The 20,187-nt window shown below is 36.8% G+C and overlaps 1 protein-coding gene across 1 annotated transcript in view; it reads right to left on the minus strand.

Moving 5' to 3' along the window:
* LOC145466694 (heterochromatin-stabilizing protein CFDP1-like) overlaps nucleotides 1-20,187 on the minus strand; it is a 20,521-nt gene continuing 334 nt past the window's right edge. Inside the window, exons 2-8 of the mRNA XM_081450405.1 lie at nucleotides 15,001-15,088; nucleotides 11,602-11,821; nucleotides 8,327-8,394; nucleotides 6,462-6,569; nucleotides 4,703-4,772; nucleotides 2,932-3,011; nucleotides 1-2,352 (exon numbers count right to left, since the gene is read on the minus strand). Coding sequence (XP_081306531.1) covers nucleotides 2,262-2,352; nucleotides 2,932-3,011; nucleotides 4,703-4,772; nucleotides 6,462-6,569; nucleotides 8,327-8,394; nucleotides 11,602-11,821; nucleotides 15,001-15,088 — 725 coding nt within the window. The 3' untranslated portion in view covers nucleotides 1-2,261. The remainder of the gene's footprint in view (nucleotides 2,353-2,931; nucleotides 3,012-4,702; nucleotides 4,773-6,461; nucleotides 6,570-8,326; nucleotides 8,395-11,601; nucleotides 11,822-15,000; nucleotides 15,089-20,187) is intronic.

The following is a 20,187-nucleotide window of genomic DNA, read 5'->3' on the forward strand; positions in this document are numbered from 1 at the left end:
GTGTGGGATTATCATGGGTTTACAGTGTGAAATTTTGTATTACTGCATTAAATACACTACAAGCCGTTATGATTAAGCAAATTAAAGAAACTTATTTCTACATAGAAAATTCACAAGCTACGTTTTGTTTACTAGTAACAAATAAGTCAACGGAAAGCAAGATAATAAATACCACCGAGCAAACGTACAAGCTACAATCAAAATCAGTCAAGCACCCGAGATTTAATTACATTTTTCCTTCAAAAATTTCCATTTAGGGGAGGGTTTCACGGCTCAGCGCACGTGCAAGCTACAACGGTAATCATTCAATTTTCTTGTTTGTAAAACAACCGGAAGCGTGAAGTTCACATTGGCGGGAAATTCGCCGGTCAGTCGCGAAAACGTGACGATATAGGTAAGAATTCTCATTAGAATTCATTTTGTATTTTCCGACTTCGTGCATTAATCTCATTTTCGCTCGCCCCAACCACCCCCTGCTCTGTCGATTTTTTTTTTGCTCTCACTCCAATAGACCGTTTTCGTATTCTCGGCATTGGATTGGACCTAGCTTGCAACTGAGGCTAATACCGCGGGCCGGGGAGTCTTTTCAAATACATGAGCCTCCATTACGAGCTAGTTCCAGTCCAATACCAAGAATACGAAATGGTCTATTTGCGTGCGGCCAGAAATCGGAAAAAGTTATTCGTTCGGGAACGCTCGTTGAATCGCTTCTCAGTTGTATCAATTGTTATCATGGTGTATTAATTTTGAATGAATTTATTGTCAACAACAAAGGCGACCACAGAATAAGAAAATGGTATTTCATGACTATTTAATCACTAAATTAGTTCTTGTTTATCAATGAGAAAAGAAAATTCGCATTTCGAGTAAAACAAAATCGTTTCTCTTCCACTTCTTCATCAGATACTTCACTTTCTTCCATATCCAGCGGTGAAAAAAAAAAAAAGCACATCCTCTGTGTTTTGGAGAAAACAAGGGTTTCATTTTACATACCTTTGCAAGTAAAACAAAAGTATCAAATTACAAACTCGGCATGAAAAGTGAAATGGTCACGTTTTTTTTCCTTCAACGTACGGTGGTGTTGAATTTAATATGAACGAAAATTAACGAAAAACACCAGAGTAAAATTTAAGGGCTGTCTTGACAAACGGTAAATTGAAGTTAATCTTGGACCTTAATGAAAATACACTCATAAAACAAGCACACTGTTCGGATTGTCTTATCAAGGTTTGGGCATTGTCTGCAAAAAAAAAAAAAAATAACTGCAAGGGGAAACTGATTCAACCCGAGAGTGACCCGGCCAGGGATAAAGACTTGTGAGATTACCGTGCCAGAGCGATCAGTTGCACTCTGCACTATGTGAAATTGTCTCACTAGTTTCCTCATGTTATGTTCCTGCTGTTATGTTGCTATTATGTCATTATGTCAGCATGTTCACACTACTAACATAACATAACATAACGTCCTTCTTACGCCATTATGTTGAAGTCGTTATGTCGCTGGTGTGAACCAGGCTTAAGAAGGCTGATCAACCACATGTATTTCAGGCAAATTCGGTAATCACGGACTATAATTTTGTGAAAGTAGAATCATGGCCTTTTTGTAGCCGTACGGTCACAAGAAAGGTCCGAAAGTCGGCAGAATTACTAATGTCCAAAATCCATGGAAGATGTCAACAGATTTACACAGAAAATGTTGAATTTAGTATTGAACATTGCATTTATTACTTGGCCTGGCAGCTTTATTCTGGACTGAACACACAAGTTACCTACCTTCTTAGACCTTTTTCGATATTTGGTAGTAGTTACATAATCTTAGTTTAGTTTACTATTAACTCCCAAGTGTACAGTTTCACTTTGTTATTTTGTTTTCTTGGCGCACCTGTAATCTAGCTGGTGCGTCCTGTAGACTCTGCTTATCAAGTCTTAGGGACGTACCGTTACCATGTCTACCTGAATCTGACTGACAATGGAATTAGGTGGGCTACATCATAGCTTGCACCTGTGCTGAGCCGTGAAAGTATCCCTTTAAATGAAGCAGTAGACCTAAAGTGGCATGCACTGAAAGTCAAATTAAATTTTAATTGCTTTAATGTATGGCTTGAAGTACAGGTTTTCTGATCTTGGCATCATCATAGACAAGCGTGATGGGTGGCTATTGAGTGCTACTTTCCAGTCTCCTCAGGAACAAAACCAATGTTATTTTCCATGGAGAGTGAACTTTATTTCTTAGTTTATGGTGGAAAAAGAACACAATTAATGTCATCTTTTTCTTGTACCCTGACGAATATCCCTCTCCATCTCAAACTGCCTCTCATCTGTTCTTTTAAGAAATGCTTGCTTTTCCAAATACCTGAAAATGTTTCAAGTTAACGTTATTACAAATTATTTCAAAGGCTTACATCACAGGGTTCACAGGGTGGATGGATGGATGGATGGATGGATGGGTGGATGGGTGGATAGAGTGAAACTCGTATCCATACCTATAAGTTGGATTTTTCAGGTTAAAAATGAACAATTCAATCATTTTTTTTTCTTGCTGTTAGATAGTAAACTTCGCTGACAGAGAAAGTAACATTCCACAAATTTTAAAAACATGGGTGACTGGAGACCTCTAACATAGTTGCTTTGGTTTCAATAATATCTATTGCATGAACAACAAGTGCTTAAGGTTTGTTGGTGTAGAGAGTTACAAGATATCTTTGATGTGAAGTTCATATGAAATAATCCATATATGAACTGCGGTTGTAGATGAAAGTGAAGAGTGATCATCGCAGTAAATTTTCCAATTTAAGCCCTGATTTTTTCAAGATATCTTTTGTAACAGAGCAGAGCAGTGCTGTTTCTAATTCAATTGACTACTTTGGGGTTTTACTTCTTTCAATGCACACTGTCTCGTGGTTGCTCTTAACAACAAGAAAGGCCTACAAACCCATCTTTGTTAAAGTTTTGAAGTTCCTCCTGAATTCCTTCTTGTTCTTTAAACACGTTCCAGTCCAGCTTTGACTTTTCCTTAAAACAACCACATTTTCATTAGCTTTTGAAGTTTTAATTACAATTATAGGAACTCTCGCTTTGCAGCTTATTAAAACTGACCCTCAAAAACTACATTTTTTATATCAAGGTGTTATTGTAAGCAATATTGACATTATTTACACTCTTGACAAAATTATGGACACTAATTTAAACAACTGAGAGAAATGGAGGACTTAAGAAATCTAAAATCCAAAACCCCTAGAGTTTTTAAGTCTTGTGAGTTTCAAAAATTCAGTTTGTCTGATGTCAAGTGGTAATACTGAGGCTCTCAAATCATGTTTGTAACTATAACATCAACAATCCAAATATGTGTCTAGAAAAATAACAGTGCCACTGGTTCCAACATAAATAGCAGGTTTTGTGTGTGCATGGTCAAATCCCTATGACGAGTAGATAAGCAAAATTTGTGGGATGCCTTCACCTTGGAAGCACTAGAAGGGATTTGATACATGGCTAAGCTAGAGGGAGATCACTTTAGGTCCCATGGATCCATTAAGTTGGTTTGAACTGGCTGACACATCAGAAACTCCAACAGAACACCGCCAGGACTGGGCTCTGGGCTTCAGAGGTGTGGGTGCCAGTGAAATTGAATGTATATCCCCTCAGGTGGGCCCAAAGAGAGTTACAGGGTTCGTACCCATTTTCAGAAACAAATTTCCAGGACTTTTCCAGGACTCAGATTGATTTTTCCAGGACTATAAAATTCACATTAACCCTTTCACTCCCAAGATCTCAATGCTAATTCTCCTTACTGTCTGTGATACATTTCAAATTTTTTACTTGAGTTTAACAGATTTCCAGAACTTTCCAGGACCAGTAGCCTTTTTCCAGGACTTTCCAGTCCTGGAAAATGCCACAACAAAATTCCAGGACTTTCCAGGTTTTCCAGGACCCGTACGAACCCTGGAGTTAGCTATCTTGTTGACTAGCTGCAGGGATATGGTCAAATGAGATTTTTCTTTCAAAATATACTTTAAAGTTGACAGTTACTTGTGATAATACATTGTTCGTGGCTAGTCTTATGCAGCTCGTTTCATCCCAGCCAAGGGACTCATCAGAGACCTTTCTGCTTGGCAAACTCATTGGGCATCGTGCCCAAAGTCCTGTTCGCTAACAAAATGATGACAGGAATCTCGCCTTATATCGCATAAGGATTCCCGAACGCACAAATTCACGAGTGAAAATTGACAATAAAGTTGACAGTTACTTGTGATAATACATTGGTCATGGCTAGTCTTACGCAGGTTGTTTTCGTCCCAGCCAAATATAGGGTCAAAAACGCAACCATTGACAAAAGATAATTGATGTTGTGGAGAGACTTCTCTGGTAAACAAGAATGCTTTCAAACTACTGTGATGGAGGTAAAAAAAGTTCCATTCAAGTGGCTTTTAGCAGAACAAAAGAAGCCATGGAGTAATCACGGCTCTAGGCTCCCTTTGATTTTTATTTAGGATTTAATCTTGTTGTTTAAACATCTGAAGCAATGAAAGGGAGATGCCCACCATTTGGTATCTCATATATTTAGAATAAGTGTGTAGAATGTTAATGAACATGTTTTAGACAACGTCGTAAGTTAATTCCTGCTGCACTACTCCCTTTGCATCAGCAATTCAACACTGCCATAACATTGTAATCACATTATGAGAACCAATGTATTAAAGACTTACTAGTGTGCTCAACTTTGCTTTTTTCCCGATTTGACCAAGAACACTGCTAAGCCCTCCTCTTCTCTTGACTCTGATATAAACGACAACAGCAAAAAAACAAAATCTCATTAATGTTATCTCAAGAGTTGATACCAGTCACAATTCATAGCATTGTCCTTTTTGCAAAAAAAGTGCTGTGGAGAGAATTCAATCAGACTATCAGAAACTTTCATGAAATTCTCACTTCAGTTACCTAAACTCAGTTTTTTTAACTAAAACTTTCCATGACATAAATAATTTACGTTGCTATATAACAGAACAAATTATTAGTTCTGTTGGCTCATTGAAAAACAATGCAGCTGTCATTTTCTGATTATCTGATCATATATCATTGAAATTAAAATGATATACTGCGTAGTCTGAAACACTGGCTGCAGGCAATGTGTAGAACTGCTGTTAACAACCTTTAAAATAGATTACTACTTAAATAAGATATACACCAAAAAAACGTTTTACTGTTTAAATCTACTAACGTTCCATTACAAATGCTGCTCTCCTATTTTTTATTCTATTGTAAATAGCGAGTAGCCTAACAGTATGTGGTTGTTAACAAAAATTCATGTCAGCCACTTTGCATTTTCGAAACGTCTGTGAAGAATATTAAGATAAAGTTTTGAACAGCTCTTAGATTTATAGCTAAACAATTACTTTAGGCTTCTTGTTTTTGGTTCCTTCAGATGTTGATTGACTCAGGCTGCATCCTGGTCAACAAGCATGTGATAGAAATCTCAAGCACATAATCTGATTGCCAAGTAATAGTGATTAGACCAAGTAGAGTCAATTCGTATAGGTAATCATACGGTTTCGAGTTCAATTTGGAATTAATTTGCATGAGTGAGTTTTTCAAAAAGCTGAAATTGCACGAGCCGCTTCGGCGAGTGTAATTTCAGCTTTTTGAAAAACTCACAAGTGCAAATTAACTCCAAATTGAACGAGAAAAACCGTATGATTACTTATTAATAATATAAACATGAAAAAATTCGCGTGGAGGAAGTGCCGGAAGATCTTTCTTGGAGCCATTTTTTCTTATTTGAGAAAACTTTTTTCAAAGTTTCAACACAAAATTTTCATCATCATTTTACCTGGTATCATTTTCTTAGAAAAATTCCTATTATCTTTCAGTCAATCATAATCCAGAATTTTGATGTGTAATTTGCACTGGTGTTACACTTTTTGCACTGATGTTACACTTTTTGCACTGGTGTTACACTTGAACTGCACTGCTCTTAGCCAATCAGAATCGAGTAATTTTTTCATGTGTATTATTAAAGGAGTAATTGTGCAAGTAATTTCAAAATTGGCTGAGCACAAAGCGCAAGGCCGATTTGAAATTACCAGCATGATTACTCTCTGCACTGTACAACATGAGGTCCAATTACTAATTAATCATATATATATATATAACAAATTTTGGAGTTAAAAATATCTTTTGAGAAATTCTTTTGAGCGAAAACGTCTATAGCACTTTTCGTAAGTAACTGTAAGAACTGTAAGAAACATTGCGAAGGAAGCCATTAAAGTGCATGTAATTGATGTGCGAATCATGTGGGTATCCAATTACAAGTATCCAATTATAAACAGTTCAAATTGGATACCTGTAATTGGACACCCACGTGATCATGCACCGATTACGTGACGAATAGGTACGTGGAGAACCAATCACGATAGAGAATTTTGCTATCGACACGATTAACATTTTAATAATACACCATGTAGTTACCCCACGCAACCCACAGGTGTAACAGAATGATTAGGTTCAGCTTTCTTTGTTTCTTCTTTCTTCATGTAATTGGCTTCAACAGAATCTTCATCAACAGTCTTTGTAACTCTGAAAAAGCAATTAAAATATTCTGATTTTTTAAAAACAAATCAGTCAGAAAACAGAATTTCACAGAAATGCCTGTTACCTGGGTGGCCTGTACAGTGTAATGTGGTTAGCTGAAAGCCAGTTCATGATGAAAAAATTAATCAGGAAAAGAGTCAAGAATGAAGGGTAAAAGTATAAATTAAAAATTAAGCCAAACTGAGAAGTTATAACACTGATGTCCTGTATGTATAACTTTGCAAATTTTGTGACAATTTGCAAAATAATTTAAATTATAAAAGCACATGCAATTTCCTGATGTTTTCAAGCATGATCTAGGTTTTCATTATCATAACTTCTTTTTACACAAGAAAATAAAGTGATAATAATCTGTAGTACACACAATGATCACAGTTTTGGGTAATACCTTGTCAGTTGTTCTTGTCTAATTTCAGAAAATATCAATACCCCCAGTCCACTTATTAAAGTAGGCTGTTGGAAAGTCCAATATAGAGAAAGAGAGGGAGAGAGAGGGATTTCAAAGTTATAAGCTCAACTGAAATTTTAGGGAGGGGTGGGGGTGGGGGTGGGGGCTCCAAAAAAATAAAACCCTTTTGTAGGAGGGATACACAGTAATACCTTTTTCAATCTGAACAGCAGTTTATAAAATTGGTACCTTTAACTACATGTAATAACTCCAAACTAAAATATCAGGTGTCATAAACAGGAATGGAATAGAATGTTCCAGAATAACATGGAAGGACACCAGAATAGCACCAGAATGGACCAAAAAATGATCGTGAACACTCCTGCATTAATGGAGATGAAAATGAACCGGAATAGTCATGATAGTAGCAGAATGACATCAGAATGACATGACTAACACTGGAGTAAACTGAAATGATACTGAGAGGAATCACAAATCTTGGTGCAAGTTATAATAAGGAAAATTATTAGGTAAGGCCTACACGACTCCTGCTGCTCAATGTAGTTTCTTTGCCTTTAGAATATGGATCCCAAGAGTGTGTCCTCCAGTGATTTTCTCTTTTGTATGAGACAATAATTATATATTTAAATTTTCTCCAGCTTCTCATCAGTCTGGAACCCTAAATCCTTGTATCTGATTGGCTAATCACATGCACTCCAGTGGTCCTTTTTTCCCATCCAGAACCTGAGTACTGACCACTTCAAAATTTCAAACTACATGTACGACAACTTTTCAAGCTTTTTGTTACCCGTAAAACAACCAAAAATGTAAACATTCAACAGTCAGATAATTATGCAAACAGTATTGCTTTCTGTGCCCTAAATGTCACATACAGGGGTACCCAAAATTTGAACTGAACCACTTTAACTGAACAGCTTTAAGTGAAGTTGTCAAAATTGCTTATTGTGATACTGTTCTCCTGTCATTCTGGTTCATTCCAGTACATTCTGGGTCATTCTACAACATTCCATTCAGTTAGTGAATGGTGAATGGTAAATGTAAAACTTTGTGAAAATTCGAGAATAGATATTTTTTCTGCAAGCCTGAGACATTTTGCCTTCTTCAATTGTGAGACCAAGATTTCAAAGTGTTTTAAATGTGAGCTTGAAACATTCAGAGTTCAGGTTCTAAGACACTCAGATGTAATTTTTTTTAAGAAAAACCAAACAAACATACAAACAAACAAATAAATCGGTACTTTGAGACTTAAATAACTATAGCCTTGCATGAATGCAAGACTATGAGACAGCAGTCACCATCCCTTAATTTATCTTATGATTCTTGACATACTTACATAACAGCTTCACCAGCAAAATCATATGTTTTGGTGATGGACACTTTTTTGCCAGAGCTAGAGGAAGGCTAAATTCAACAAACATGTATCAGCAAAGTGTTAGCATTATTTGGGGTTAGTATTTAGACTTCGTGTGTTCATACATAGAAAAGACAAGGCTCCAAACAAGCAAGATTACTAATTTTCACAGGCAGTGAAGGAAGGTGTTTTTTTCTCAGAGTCCATATTTCTGCAATATTGCTTACAGTATTTGATGAGGAACTTTACTGTACACAACGGACAAAATAGCTTATAAACCCAACTACACAACATTACCAAAGTATGAAGCTTCAAGGGGAGTAAGGATGGCACAGTGGTGAGAGTGCTCACCTCCCACCAAAGTGTCCCAGGATCAAATCCCGAACCCGGCATCATATGAGGGTTGAGTTTGTTGTTGGTTCTCTACTCTGCTCCAAGAGGTTTTCTCCGGGTACTCCAGTTTTCCCCTCTCCTCAAAAACCAACATTTCTAAGTTCCAACATTCAATCCTTGAATGCACAGGCATTTCTGACTGCGTTCTTGTGAACTCCTTGGTGCTCCGTAGGTAAACAAACTACATATTTACATTACATATTTCATTAACAAACAAATGTATGTGCTCTTCTCCTAAAATTTAATTTAAATACATTAATGGTATTGTTCCTTAACAAAAGCAACTTAATGGTGGCAACTTGCAATTTAATCAGGAACCATTACTCCGACTCAAACAACTTGTTGTTTGATGACGTTTATGAGGGAACACTGCCTTGCATTTGGTTACTCATTCAACATCCTGCAATTTCATGACAAACCTCACTTGTGTCCCCAGCACTACCAGCTAAATGTCTGACAGCAGGTGCTGGTTTGGACAAGAGTATCAGTGAGCTGGTCACATTTAAAGGTGTTCAAAAAACCAAGTTTGGGGGACGTTTACTGATAAACAAGAATTAATTTTAATAGACTAATAATAATATCAAATAGTCACAGAATGCATTTTCTCATTCTGTTGTTACTATTGATCAAACTATCTTTGGTTTTAACAATAAACATTGAGAAAACCTCTGGGGAATCTTCACAGCAAAAGTTCCTTGCAGCTTGCATTTCATGTTGTTCATATCACTTTGCAGAACTGATAAAATTCATGCTTGAAAGTTCTTTGAGCTTGCTCTTGTGCTTACTCTCAAATGGAAATTCCCAAAACAGAAATAAATCCTTCAACAAAAAAATAAAAATAGGCCCAGAAAAGAAATAAATAACCCATCTCTGTATACGAGAGGAAGAAAAAATGGAAAGGCTCTAGGTTTGGTCAAGAGCCCTTGACATGCATTGAAGAAATGGAGCAGTCTCCAAATACCCTTGGTGTCTTTCCCTTCAAAGCTTAGAAAGACAGAAAACATGTCTGCAATGCGATACTTTTCCTGTGAAATTCTGATCCATATTCATTGATGCAAGAAGGTCCTATTGCTCCATTGGTCTAGGGTTTCCTGAGATGAGATATCTTCCAGCGTCAAACAAGCTAAAATCTTCCATTTGATGTCGGGAAAGAATACATCAACTTTGAGCAAATTTCTAGGGTGTGTATTTGTGTAATAGATTTGATGAATTTTTGTGAAATTGTGCCAAAACTTTCCAGGGATATAGACAAATAGGAAATTTTGATTTTTCAAACATTTTTTCCTGCAGCACCATTAATATGCAACATGTCTCTCATATTCTTAGCTACTTCAACTTTAGATGCGGTTATCTACACTTGTAGACAACCAAACAGGATATTGAAAAAGCCTTGACACTTTACTCTCATAGTGCCTCCTTCCACCTAGGTATCTAAACAGGCACTGCAGAAATAAAATGCTGGGGTAATCCTGTGATGCACTTGTATCCCATTTGTGGGGGTGGGGGGGGGGGGGGTGGACTGGTAGAAATTCTCCTAGTTCTTTCGTGCCACTGAAACTAGAAACAAGGGCCAGCCTGACAGGTCTCTTGGCTCGTATGAAGACTTTACCTACCTTTTATGAACTTTTTGGTCTCTTCCATAGAAACCATTAATAAAAGCAAGAAATAAACAAAGAAAAAGAGTTATAAATACAGCGGTTATGAAAACAGCAGACAACATTCCTTGCAATGAGATAGGGGTAATTTCAAATGATTTTCACCTTTGCACTAAAAAGGGAGAAGTGATGTTACTTGACATATAACTGCTGTGCTTGGGCAAATGATAGACTTTCTCAACGTCCTTCATGATTGCAGGTAGTCCCAACCTGGAGGACTTTCTTCACCTGCAACATGCCCCATTTGCAGGAGGAATTTTCCTCCAGTGCCATTTAGCCAATCAAAAGCATGAATTTCTAACTGAATGTTAGTCATATATGACAGGGAAAAGTGTGACTGCTTATAGATTATGGCTGGGTCAACTACATTGATTTTGAACATCTACTAATGTCCACCTCTCTACAACATTTGGCTACCTCTCTATGATGGCCACCTTTTTTTTTGGTTCCAGCAGATGATCCATACATTTACTCTTATTTCAACCTCTCTACAACTGCCACCTCTCCACAATGGCAACCGCCACTACAATGCATCCCATCTGCCAAAATAACCTCTTAACAATGACAACCACCACTACAACGCATCCCATCTGCCAAAATAACCTCTCCACAATGGTCAGTTACTAATCGATGACTCATGAATGGTGAATACAAAACCAAATTTTTATTGTAGAGGATCGTACTGTGCATTGTTTGTCTCTGTTTGGTTTCTGTCTTAATGATATAATTATTTTGATTGTGTTACATAAATACCTACATATGCTACAATAAGCATTTTTTAATGACAAAAATGTTACACACCAAAAAAGGACAGGTGTCATATGACACACCTGTATGGCACTACTTCCCAATAACTGCTACCTCTCTACAACATCACTAGTTCATCTGTCCCTAAGGTGGTCATTTTAGAGAGGTTTGGCAGTATCACTTGGCTTTCATTTGACCTTGATCAATAGTTTGTTATCAAGAGATGAGCTGGGGAGCTGGTGCCTTTATTATGGGTGAAGCTGGGCACCAATTCTGGCACAGGAACCCTGTGTGTAGCCACCACCGAGTAACCATCACACTGAGCCAGTCAGTGCAATACTTACCAAATACAAATATACAGAGTTAGCTTGAATTAAGCCTTTTGATTCTTGAAAAATCCACATACCGGTAGCTTAGATGGCTAAATTAATAAGCTAGGGGAATATCTTTTAGTGATCTCACCATTTGTGAAAGAGTTGCTATACTAGAAGAGTTTGATGCCATCATCCCTGTGTCCCTCTTGAAAGCAGCCCATAGATCTTCTTCTTTTTCTTTCTTGGCAGCTATTTCTTTTTGTTGTTTTAATAATATCTCCTCTTCTTCTAAATCTTGTTTGCTTCCCTCATCCTCATCCTCTGTACTACTGTGATCAGCGTCATCTAGTTTAATTCCACCCTGTTGTCTAACAGATGTTAACAGTAACATACGTAAAAATGGAAATACTACCTAACATACTAATGTACTAAATTAGTAATAATGATGTAAAAAATACAATAGTATGTTATTGAAACCTACATGATGTAGAAGTACATCAAGTACATGTTAGTAAGAATGAAAATGTAAGATTTCAATCTAACCAGCATTATGATCCATCAAATGTTTTCGCTCGCACACGATTGGTCTAAACATGTCATGTGACCGAATATTCCCCAGCTAAAACTGGGGAGTAGCCGAGGATGTTCCCCAGTTTTCAAAACCGTGCGTGTTGCTAAAAATATTTGAAGTATAATAAGCACATTAGCCTCCATTTGGCACAAAAATATGCTTAGAGATTTGTCCTTGAACATTATCTGTTCCTCGAAGCTCACAGTTTTGCTTCTCAGAACAGATAATGTCTGCAGACAAATATCTGAGCATATTTTCGCACCATATGGAGACTATTGGTTATATATTATCCTAGATTATGTTAAATGCAACATTTTTACCTATATGTAAAGATGTGTGAACTGGATTGAGTAAGCCAATTGATGGAAAGGACAGAGAAGGGATAAAGAAAAAGGCTGGCAAGAAAAGTGGAAACAATGGCAGAATTGATTATAATATTGATACAATCAATAAATTGAAATGCATGGTTGATTGGCCTGTTTCTAGTGCTACAACAGTGGAAAAAAAAGCCTTTGAAACAGAGCAAGCGTTGGCCAAATATCAGTCAAAGGTCAGCTACTAAATCTGCCACCAATTGACTGTGGCAATCGCAGGCTGATATGTCCGGAATGAGGCAATGATAAGACTTGCTTTATGATTTTTGCTGGGAATCAAAGGTGAAGAGTCTGTGTCATAACTTTTAAGATACAAGTGTAAACATATATAGCAAGGAGACGCGAGTAGACCAATGAGATTAGTACTTGTAAAAAGCTACTTTAGGATAATTTGGCTCGCAAGAATAATTTTAATATGGAATAAAAAAATTAATTGGTCCATGAAGGTTTTTACAACAATAACATCCTTTATTTTACCCTTCTCATTACAAATTGACTAAAATTAATTAACGTTATAATTAAATAAGGGCACTGGCAACCTGAAAGAAACAGTGGGTTAACCAATAATGCCAGGTTGCCAATTTACAAGCTGGATATGCATAATATGGTGGGACAGACACACACTACACAACATACACAGACACATACACAACTATACAGTATGATATACACCAGAAAAACAAAGAAATGAGAAGCAGAGATCACACCTATTAACCATATCCTAAAGTATATAAATATGTTATACATAAACTAAAGTGAGAAGCAAGATACATATACACTGTAGTTAAGGCATGGCAAAGACAGTGATAACATTTCAGAGTGCAATATAGAGAAAACCCGATGTTTGCCTAGTAGCTCTGTGAAACAGGTTTTTATTTTATTTTGTGTCAAATATCATTCTAATGAATGTTGGACTCCATGACCCCAAGTTGAATACAGTGTATGAGTTGACAAATAACAAATAATATTATGTAATATGTATCCAACAAGAGCGAATGGAGTAATTGTTTAATAGACTGGATGATGTGAACATTTTACATTTGATCTAAATAAAGCAATGGTCTCAAAAGGGAGGGAAAGTTTGACAAGCATTGCTCACTTTTTGAGTTGAATGAAGCAGACCAGAAAAGCAAGTGAGACCGACACAATTTTTTTCTGAAATATTCTGCCCATAATCACCTCCAAAGCTTGAAAAATGTGGCAAACAACAAAAGGTTTATGACAAGATCTTAAGTAGTGGCATATTTGCCGTACTTTATATGCCTTGTTCAAGTCAAATGAAGCAAGAGTTTACTTGTTTACATGGCCGTCAACATCAAGACTACATATTGTGCTGTTCAGAATTGATCAAGTTTACTGAAGTATAAAAGGACAGGATTTAATATTGCAAGGAAACAAACTTCACAGGAGTGCTCAGATTAATTTTATACTGACAATCTGTTTTCACTAACTGAACTGGAATGATAATGAGTCAGTTTTTAGTTCTTCCTGTGATTTTTTTGGCTCCTTTTTGATTCATTCAGTTGCTTTGCTGAACATTTACAAGACCTTTCAATTAATAAAATTTAATATTTTATGTGAATCTCTAGGTAGCTGAGTTAGTTGTTACATTTTGTGGCTTAATGTAGATTCCAGGATGGCATCACTGGCATTGTCTATTATTTATTATTGTATTTTTGTAACAGAAAACTCACCAAAATAATGTGCTGCTTTCAGCAATTTTTTTCCTGACAGAGCTTTCCTTTACTAGTAAAAAAATTTTACACCAAGTGACACTTGCTGTACTCATTATCTTATGATTCTTCTTTCTCTCACTGAGCTTCTATATTAAGGAACAATCTCCTGATATCTTACATATGTATGTATTTCCTATGTAAGGTCAAACACAGGCATACTTTTGGCTGGTAACAGGGATTCAGTGAACTAATGTAGAAAGCTAGAAAATTATCAACAATCATCTGATGTTTACAATTTGATAACTCTCATTAAACCACACTGAAACATTTTCAATACATCAAATTATTTCATTTAGTGTTTTTTTCTACAGTGAGTAGTTATGCAGATTATATGGTAAGGTTCATGAAGTGAAACTAGAGAAACAATTTCGGTACAAACAAAACCAACTGAGATGTAAAACAGCTCAAGGACATAAAATGACAACTGGTGATTACACATTTGGTGGTGGCTCTAGAACATGCACAGATTGAACCCACGCAACAAGATACTTAGTAATAGCCCTTTCAAATTGGTAATTATTGTAATAAAAAAAATTAGTGTGATTGTTTTTCCACCTTTTTCTTAATATATTAAATACATTTGACAGAATTAATGAATAATGCGCCAGGAAGGTGGCTAATTATGTTCTAAGGTCTGAATGGCTCTAGAAATCTTCATTTGGTGCGACTGGTATCCATGTGGTAGAATTGAATAATTATTTCTAATATTGAAAAGAACTAAGCTTTGTTCCCTTGTAATCTGTAACTATGTAAATGGAGATATCTCTTAGACACAAGTAGTAATTGATGCATTCCAGTAGGAAAAAAGTCTAACTTAATGAAGTTGAATTATGATGATAGATTAGCTATGCTTCAAGTATTTTTACCTTATTCTAGTCTTTGTTATGGCCCTTTTAGCACTGACTTTCTGTTTTTCTTCATCTCCACTATCTCCTTCATCACTGTCATATTCTTCTGTTAATCAATGACAACTAAAATTATATATTACAATCATTTCAAATAAGTGTACATCCAACATAAAAACTAAAGTTAGATAGGAATTGACCACCTGGCACAAGTTCATTACAAATATCAGGGACCCCAAAGGGGGAGGGCTGGGGGGATTTAGCCACCCCCTCCCCATTTTTTAAAGCAAAAAAGAAAAGATATGATTCAGAACTGAAATATGTATTTCATTGTACAAAAGTTGGATTTGACACTGAATTAAAAAAACTGGATGACAAATTATTAAGGTTGAAACCCTGATAATTCCTCAGAAGTGCATTGCACGTCCATACTGCATATGATTTTTGTGTCATTAGCATACACAAAATCAAGAGATTTCCTTCAAGCTAAGCTTGGCAGGGAAACAAATGCTTATTTTTAGCTCATTCATTGTGTCATAGCGCAATGGATGAGTCTTATGGGGGCGAAATATGGACAGGAAGGGTTCAACCATAGATGGAAATACACATGTGCAAGAATTTAAATGTTTCTACAAACTAATAAATAAACAAATAACATCAAATCACAATTTCAGGACTTCCAAGTGTGCAACATGAATCAAGAAGTCGAAATCTTCCAACCCAGGGGACCCAGAATGATTTTTTTGACACACTCGCCTGCACAAGGCAGGCCACAAAACTTGCCTCGAAGAGGTAGATTGAGGCAGCCATTATTGGAAGGTCCCTTGTTTGTCGCAGATGTGCCGTGACATCACGTCACACACTATGTTCACAATGTAGCATGGATAAGAATGGAATGAGCACACCTTCAAGATGGTGTGGTAATGTTGTTACAAAATGTTATTGGAAAATGAGCCTTTATTCTGTCTTGAATGATTGAACAAACCGCAAACTACAAGAAAGCAACAACAGATTTTCAAATTTTGAATATTTTACACTTTTTTGTTTTTTCATGTTGGTAAGTAATCAATACTTTGCTATTGTGCTTTTCCTTTGGAGCTCTTCAACATACAATGCACACATCAATAATAGCAGCCAAGATAGTCACACTAAGACATTTTCTGAGCTCCACCAGTTTTGATCCAGACTCGAGGTTCGCTCATATCAACCGCTTTACAATCTGCTTTACAAATTACTTTACAATCTGCTGAAAAATATTTGCAATACAAACCAATCTCTCGTTAAAAGTGCTTGAGATGGATATTAGCAGGACTTAACTAGTCTCGACCTTGATTATTCCGGATGTCACAAAAACCTCATCCAATAATTGTGTATAACTTGTGTCAACAGAAATTTGAACTTAAGGCATGAAGGAGTAGAGCAGTGTCAAAAATTCCCACAACCCAAATAAAGCGTCTTCTCCAAAAGAGTACATAAGCTGTAACTAAAGTACTAAAACATGTTCGAAAAGTTGTGCCACAGTCATCAAAGCTTCATGCATACTTGCGCAAAAAAAGTGCATACCATAGGTTAAATAATAAATTTAATTTGTGGAATGTGTGATCATAAGTATAAATCAGCTAGAGAGCAGAAGTTGAACCTCAATAAAAAAGATTATCAACCTATATCACTGCTGTCCAAAACAACAAAGACTGTTTGCTTTTTGTACAAACAAGAACACGAAAACACAAAAAGTCAGTTGCCTGTGTTTATACTGATGAACTTGGTTTAAAGAAATAATAATATACATGAAAATTTTTTTCATGTTTATACTATTAATAAGTAATCATACAGTTTTTCTCGTTCAATTTGGACTTAATTTGGAATTAAAGCTGAAATTGCACTCACTGAAGCCGCTTGTGCAATTTCAGCTTTTTGAAAAACTCACTCGTGCAAATTAATTCCAAATTGAACTCGAAACTGCATGATTACCTATACTTTAAGTGCTCCTGTGTACAAATACTATGGGTAGTTCATTGCATAATAGCATTAAGATGTAGAGGAGAATCCTGGGCCTTTCACTCAAACAAATAATGACAAGAATGCTCCATGTGCCAAACAGGTCAATTCAGTTTCACTATTGGAATCCAGATTATCTGAACTTGGACTTCTAGTCAATGTATTGGGAGATGGAAACTGTTTAATGTAGAATAATTAACTACTTGTTTGTAAATTCTCAGATTATAACACTACTCAGTTTCAATTACCATTTTGCTGTTCATGTTTTTATCTCATTTTGAAAGAAAGTTATCTTGTATTAACTTCAATTATTTACGTGAATGTGGCAATTATACCAAAATAACCACACAACATTCCACCCTACTTTTCTAATCCTAAGACATTGTACATTTTGATAATGCATGGGGATACTCCTGGGATTCAGGAAAGGGGGGGCTGTTCAAAATTGGGCTTCAAAGAAGGGGACATTGGCCAAAAAATAGGCTCCAAGTAATTACTATAAAGTGTACTATAACGGCATGAATAATGTGCATTTCCAGAACAACACAATGAGGCAAAGTAACCCATTACACCCAAAATGCCATTTCTGAATTTCTGAAGATTTAAATTTTTCCCAGGGAGCATGCCCATTAACCCCCACCTCTGTAGTTTGTTACTTGAATACAGTTAACTCACACTATCATAATGACCAATCTAGAAGCAGTGCTTAGGAAATTATCAGCAGCCGGGCTAAGGCTGAGACCAGAGAAGTGCTTGTTCAGGGTGCCAAAAGCCACCTATTGTCAGTGGTTATGTGATAAACAGGAGTGGTTTTTAGCAGATAAAAGCTAAGGTGGAGGCCATTCAGTATGCCCCAGCACCTGAAAACATCACACAGCTGAATGCATTGCTGGGAATGCTAAATTACCACGGCTTCCTGCCAGATATTGCCACAGTCCTTCAACCAGTCCATAAACTACTTAGAAAGGGCAAAACGTGGTGCTGGAAGAGAGAGTAGCAAAAGGTATTTGGAGAGTCAAAGAAACTCCTGCAGTTTGCAGAACTCCTTGTTCATTTCAAGCCAGATCCAGAACTGATCCTAGTAGATCCTAGTAGAAGTACTTATGAGGTTTAGAAACTTGATACCTATTGCAGCCAAATTAAGAGTTTTTAATATTTGCGACCTCTCACACGAAAACGTACACTACGGCTATCCGTTTGAATGCCTAAAAACCGTTCACTTTCCATTTGCCATCCATTTGTCATCCATTCGTGATTGATAGGATGCCGTTCGAACAGATTGGATCATCCGTTCAGAAAAATTTCTAGTCGTTCGAACAGCTACTGCTACCCGTTTGAAAAAATCTTCATCCCTTCAAACAGCTGAGGTTATCAGTTCAAATAAAATCTTCACCCGTTCAAACGGCTGAGGTTATCTGTTCAAAAAAAATTGTCATCCTTCGAATGCCTGAGGTCATCCGTTCAAATAAAATCTTCATCCATTCAAATGGCTAAGGCTATTTGTTCGAAAAACTGGTTATCCGTTTGAAAAAATGGATATCCCTATTTTTTCGCTTGCATTTTTCGTGCTGCACTCCAACTAACTTAACCAAACAAACTTTGAAAACTTGAAACTCAGACTCTAAAGGGCCATTGGAAAAGACGTTCTTTCTTTCTCTTTGGAAAACTCAAATCTGGAATATTACAATAAATCAAATCGATTGACGAGGTATTACCAAAAGACAGACAGGACATAATATTATATATAATATTATATATAATATAATATTATTGAAATATTTGTCTTGACACCTGTGCCTTCTTTAAAATTTATGAATTTCCTGGTACACCTTGTCCATCTGGGGGTTAACTGTTGCAGTACAAAATTTTGTGTTGTGTACTGTTGGCCACAAGAGTGTTTTGGTTGGCTATTATGGACTGATAAGTTATGCCAGCAATGTTTCCAAAAGCTTTGATTATGTTCAGGATTCATAATTTTGCTGATATGAGTGCTCATGGAGTTATAGAACCCTCACAGGTTCACCCAAAGTTCCACTCACAGGATTCACTTGTAAATAAGGCTCACCATCCAGCCAGCTGGAATTTATCCCCCCCCTCCCCCCCACTGTGAGCTTGAAGGATCTACAAACAAATGTGTTAGAAGTCATAGACTCTTTGTATTCACATAGTTAAACCTACATGTACCTAAGTTGTTTCAAACAGCTACTAGCAATGACTCAGTTACATGTGTACTGACTGCAACAAGTATCAATTGAAGAAAGGTCAAAGTACATTTCAATGCATTACACTGTGACACTACTTTGAAAAGTCAAAATGTCTGAAAATCGATATTGTTCATTGACAAATCGATTTGATTACATCTGGGATGGGTGAGTGACAATTGGCTGGATTGGCTGGCGATGTTCAAAAGCCCTGTCAAAAGACAGCTGCGAGGTCGAAGGCTGCGAGTCTTGGGAAAAAATCTGCGAGCCAAAGGGTGGAAACAAGACATTCCCATACTGAGAATAATCAGGTGAATAGTGCAAATTTGTAAAATTTAGTATGGGTTGAAATGCGCCATAAGGACCAGATCAAATGTTTGTAGAGAAAACCACTGACTAAAATTTTGAACCGATAGCTGTAGCTAGCTGTGCACACGCGTTGTCTTTGAAGAATTGCAAAAATCCAATTTTTGCCAGTATTTCAGATTTGATTGACATTGCGACAGAAGAAAAACAAAAAAATGTTATTTCAGGCCATTAGACAAGATATGACCAGCTTCAAGGCAGGACATCGGCTTTTTTGATCTTAAGGTCCTTCGGACATAGTTATGTCTGGTCGGAACAAAAGGGTCGCACTTGTCGCAAGCACGCGATGACAGATTTTATGTCCAATGTAGACACCAAAAGCACTAGTGTGACCGCTGCCATATTCAACAACCAAGGGGACCGCGGACAGCATCGATGGCATTTAAAGCTTTTTACACTTGCTTTACTTGAATGCCGGTCCGTCAACCGTGTTTTCGCGAGCCTTATGCTTTCAGAGTGTTCCGGTATTGTAAAATTGCTCCCGAATATGTCCTACAAAATTTATTCGAGTGGAAGGGTATTCTGCTACCAGGCAAGCACTTGATAAGCTGATCAACACATCGGAAAACATCGAGCGTGTGCCAGAAACTTCAACAGTCGACCCTGACTCCTTTCGGAGATCCCCACAATACAGACACCTCTA

The sequence above is a fragment of the Orbicella franksi genome, chromosome 13 (assembly GCF_964199315.1).
Source record: "Orbicella franksi chromosome 13, jaOrbFran1.1, whole genome shotgun sequence".
NCBI lineage: Eukaryota > Metazoa > Cnidaria > Anthozoa > Scleractinia > Merulinidae > Orbicella > Orbicella franksi.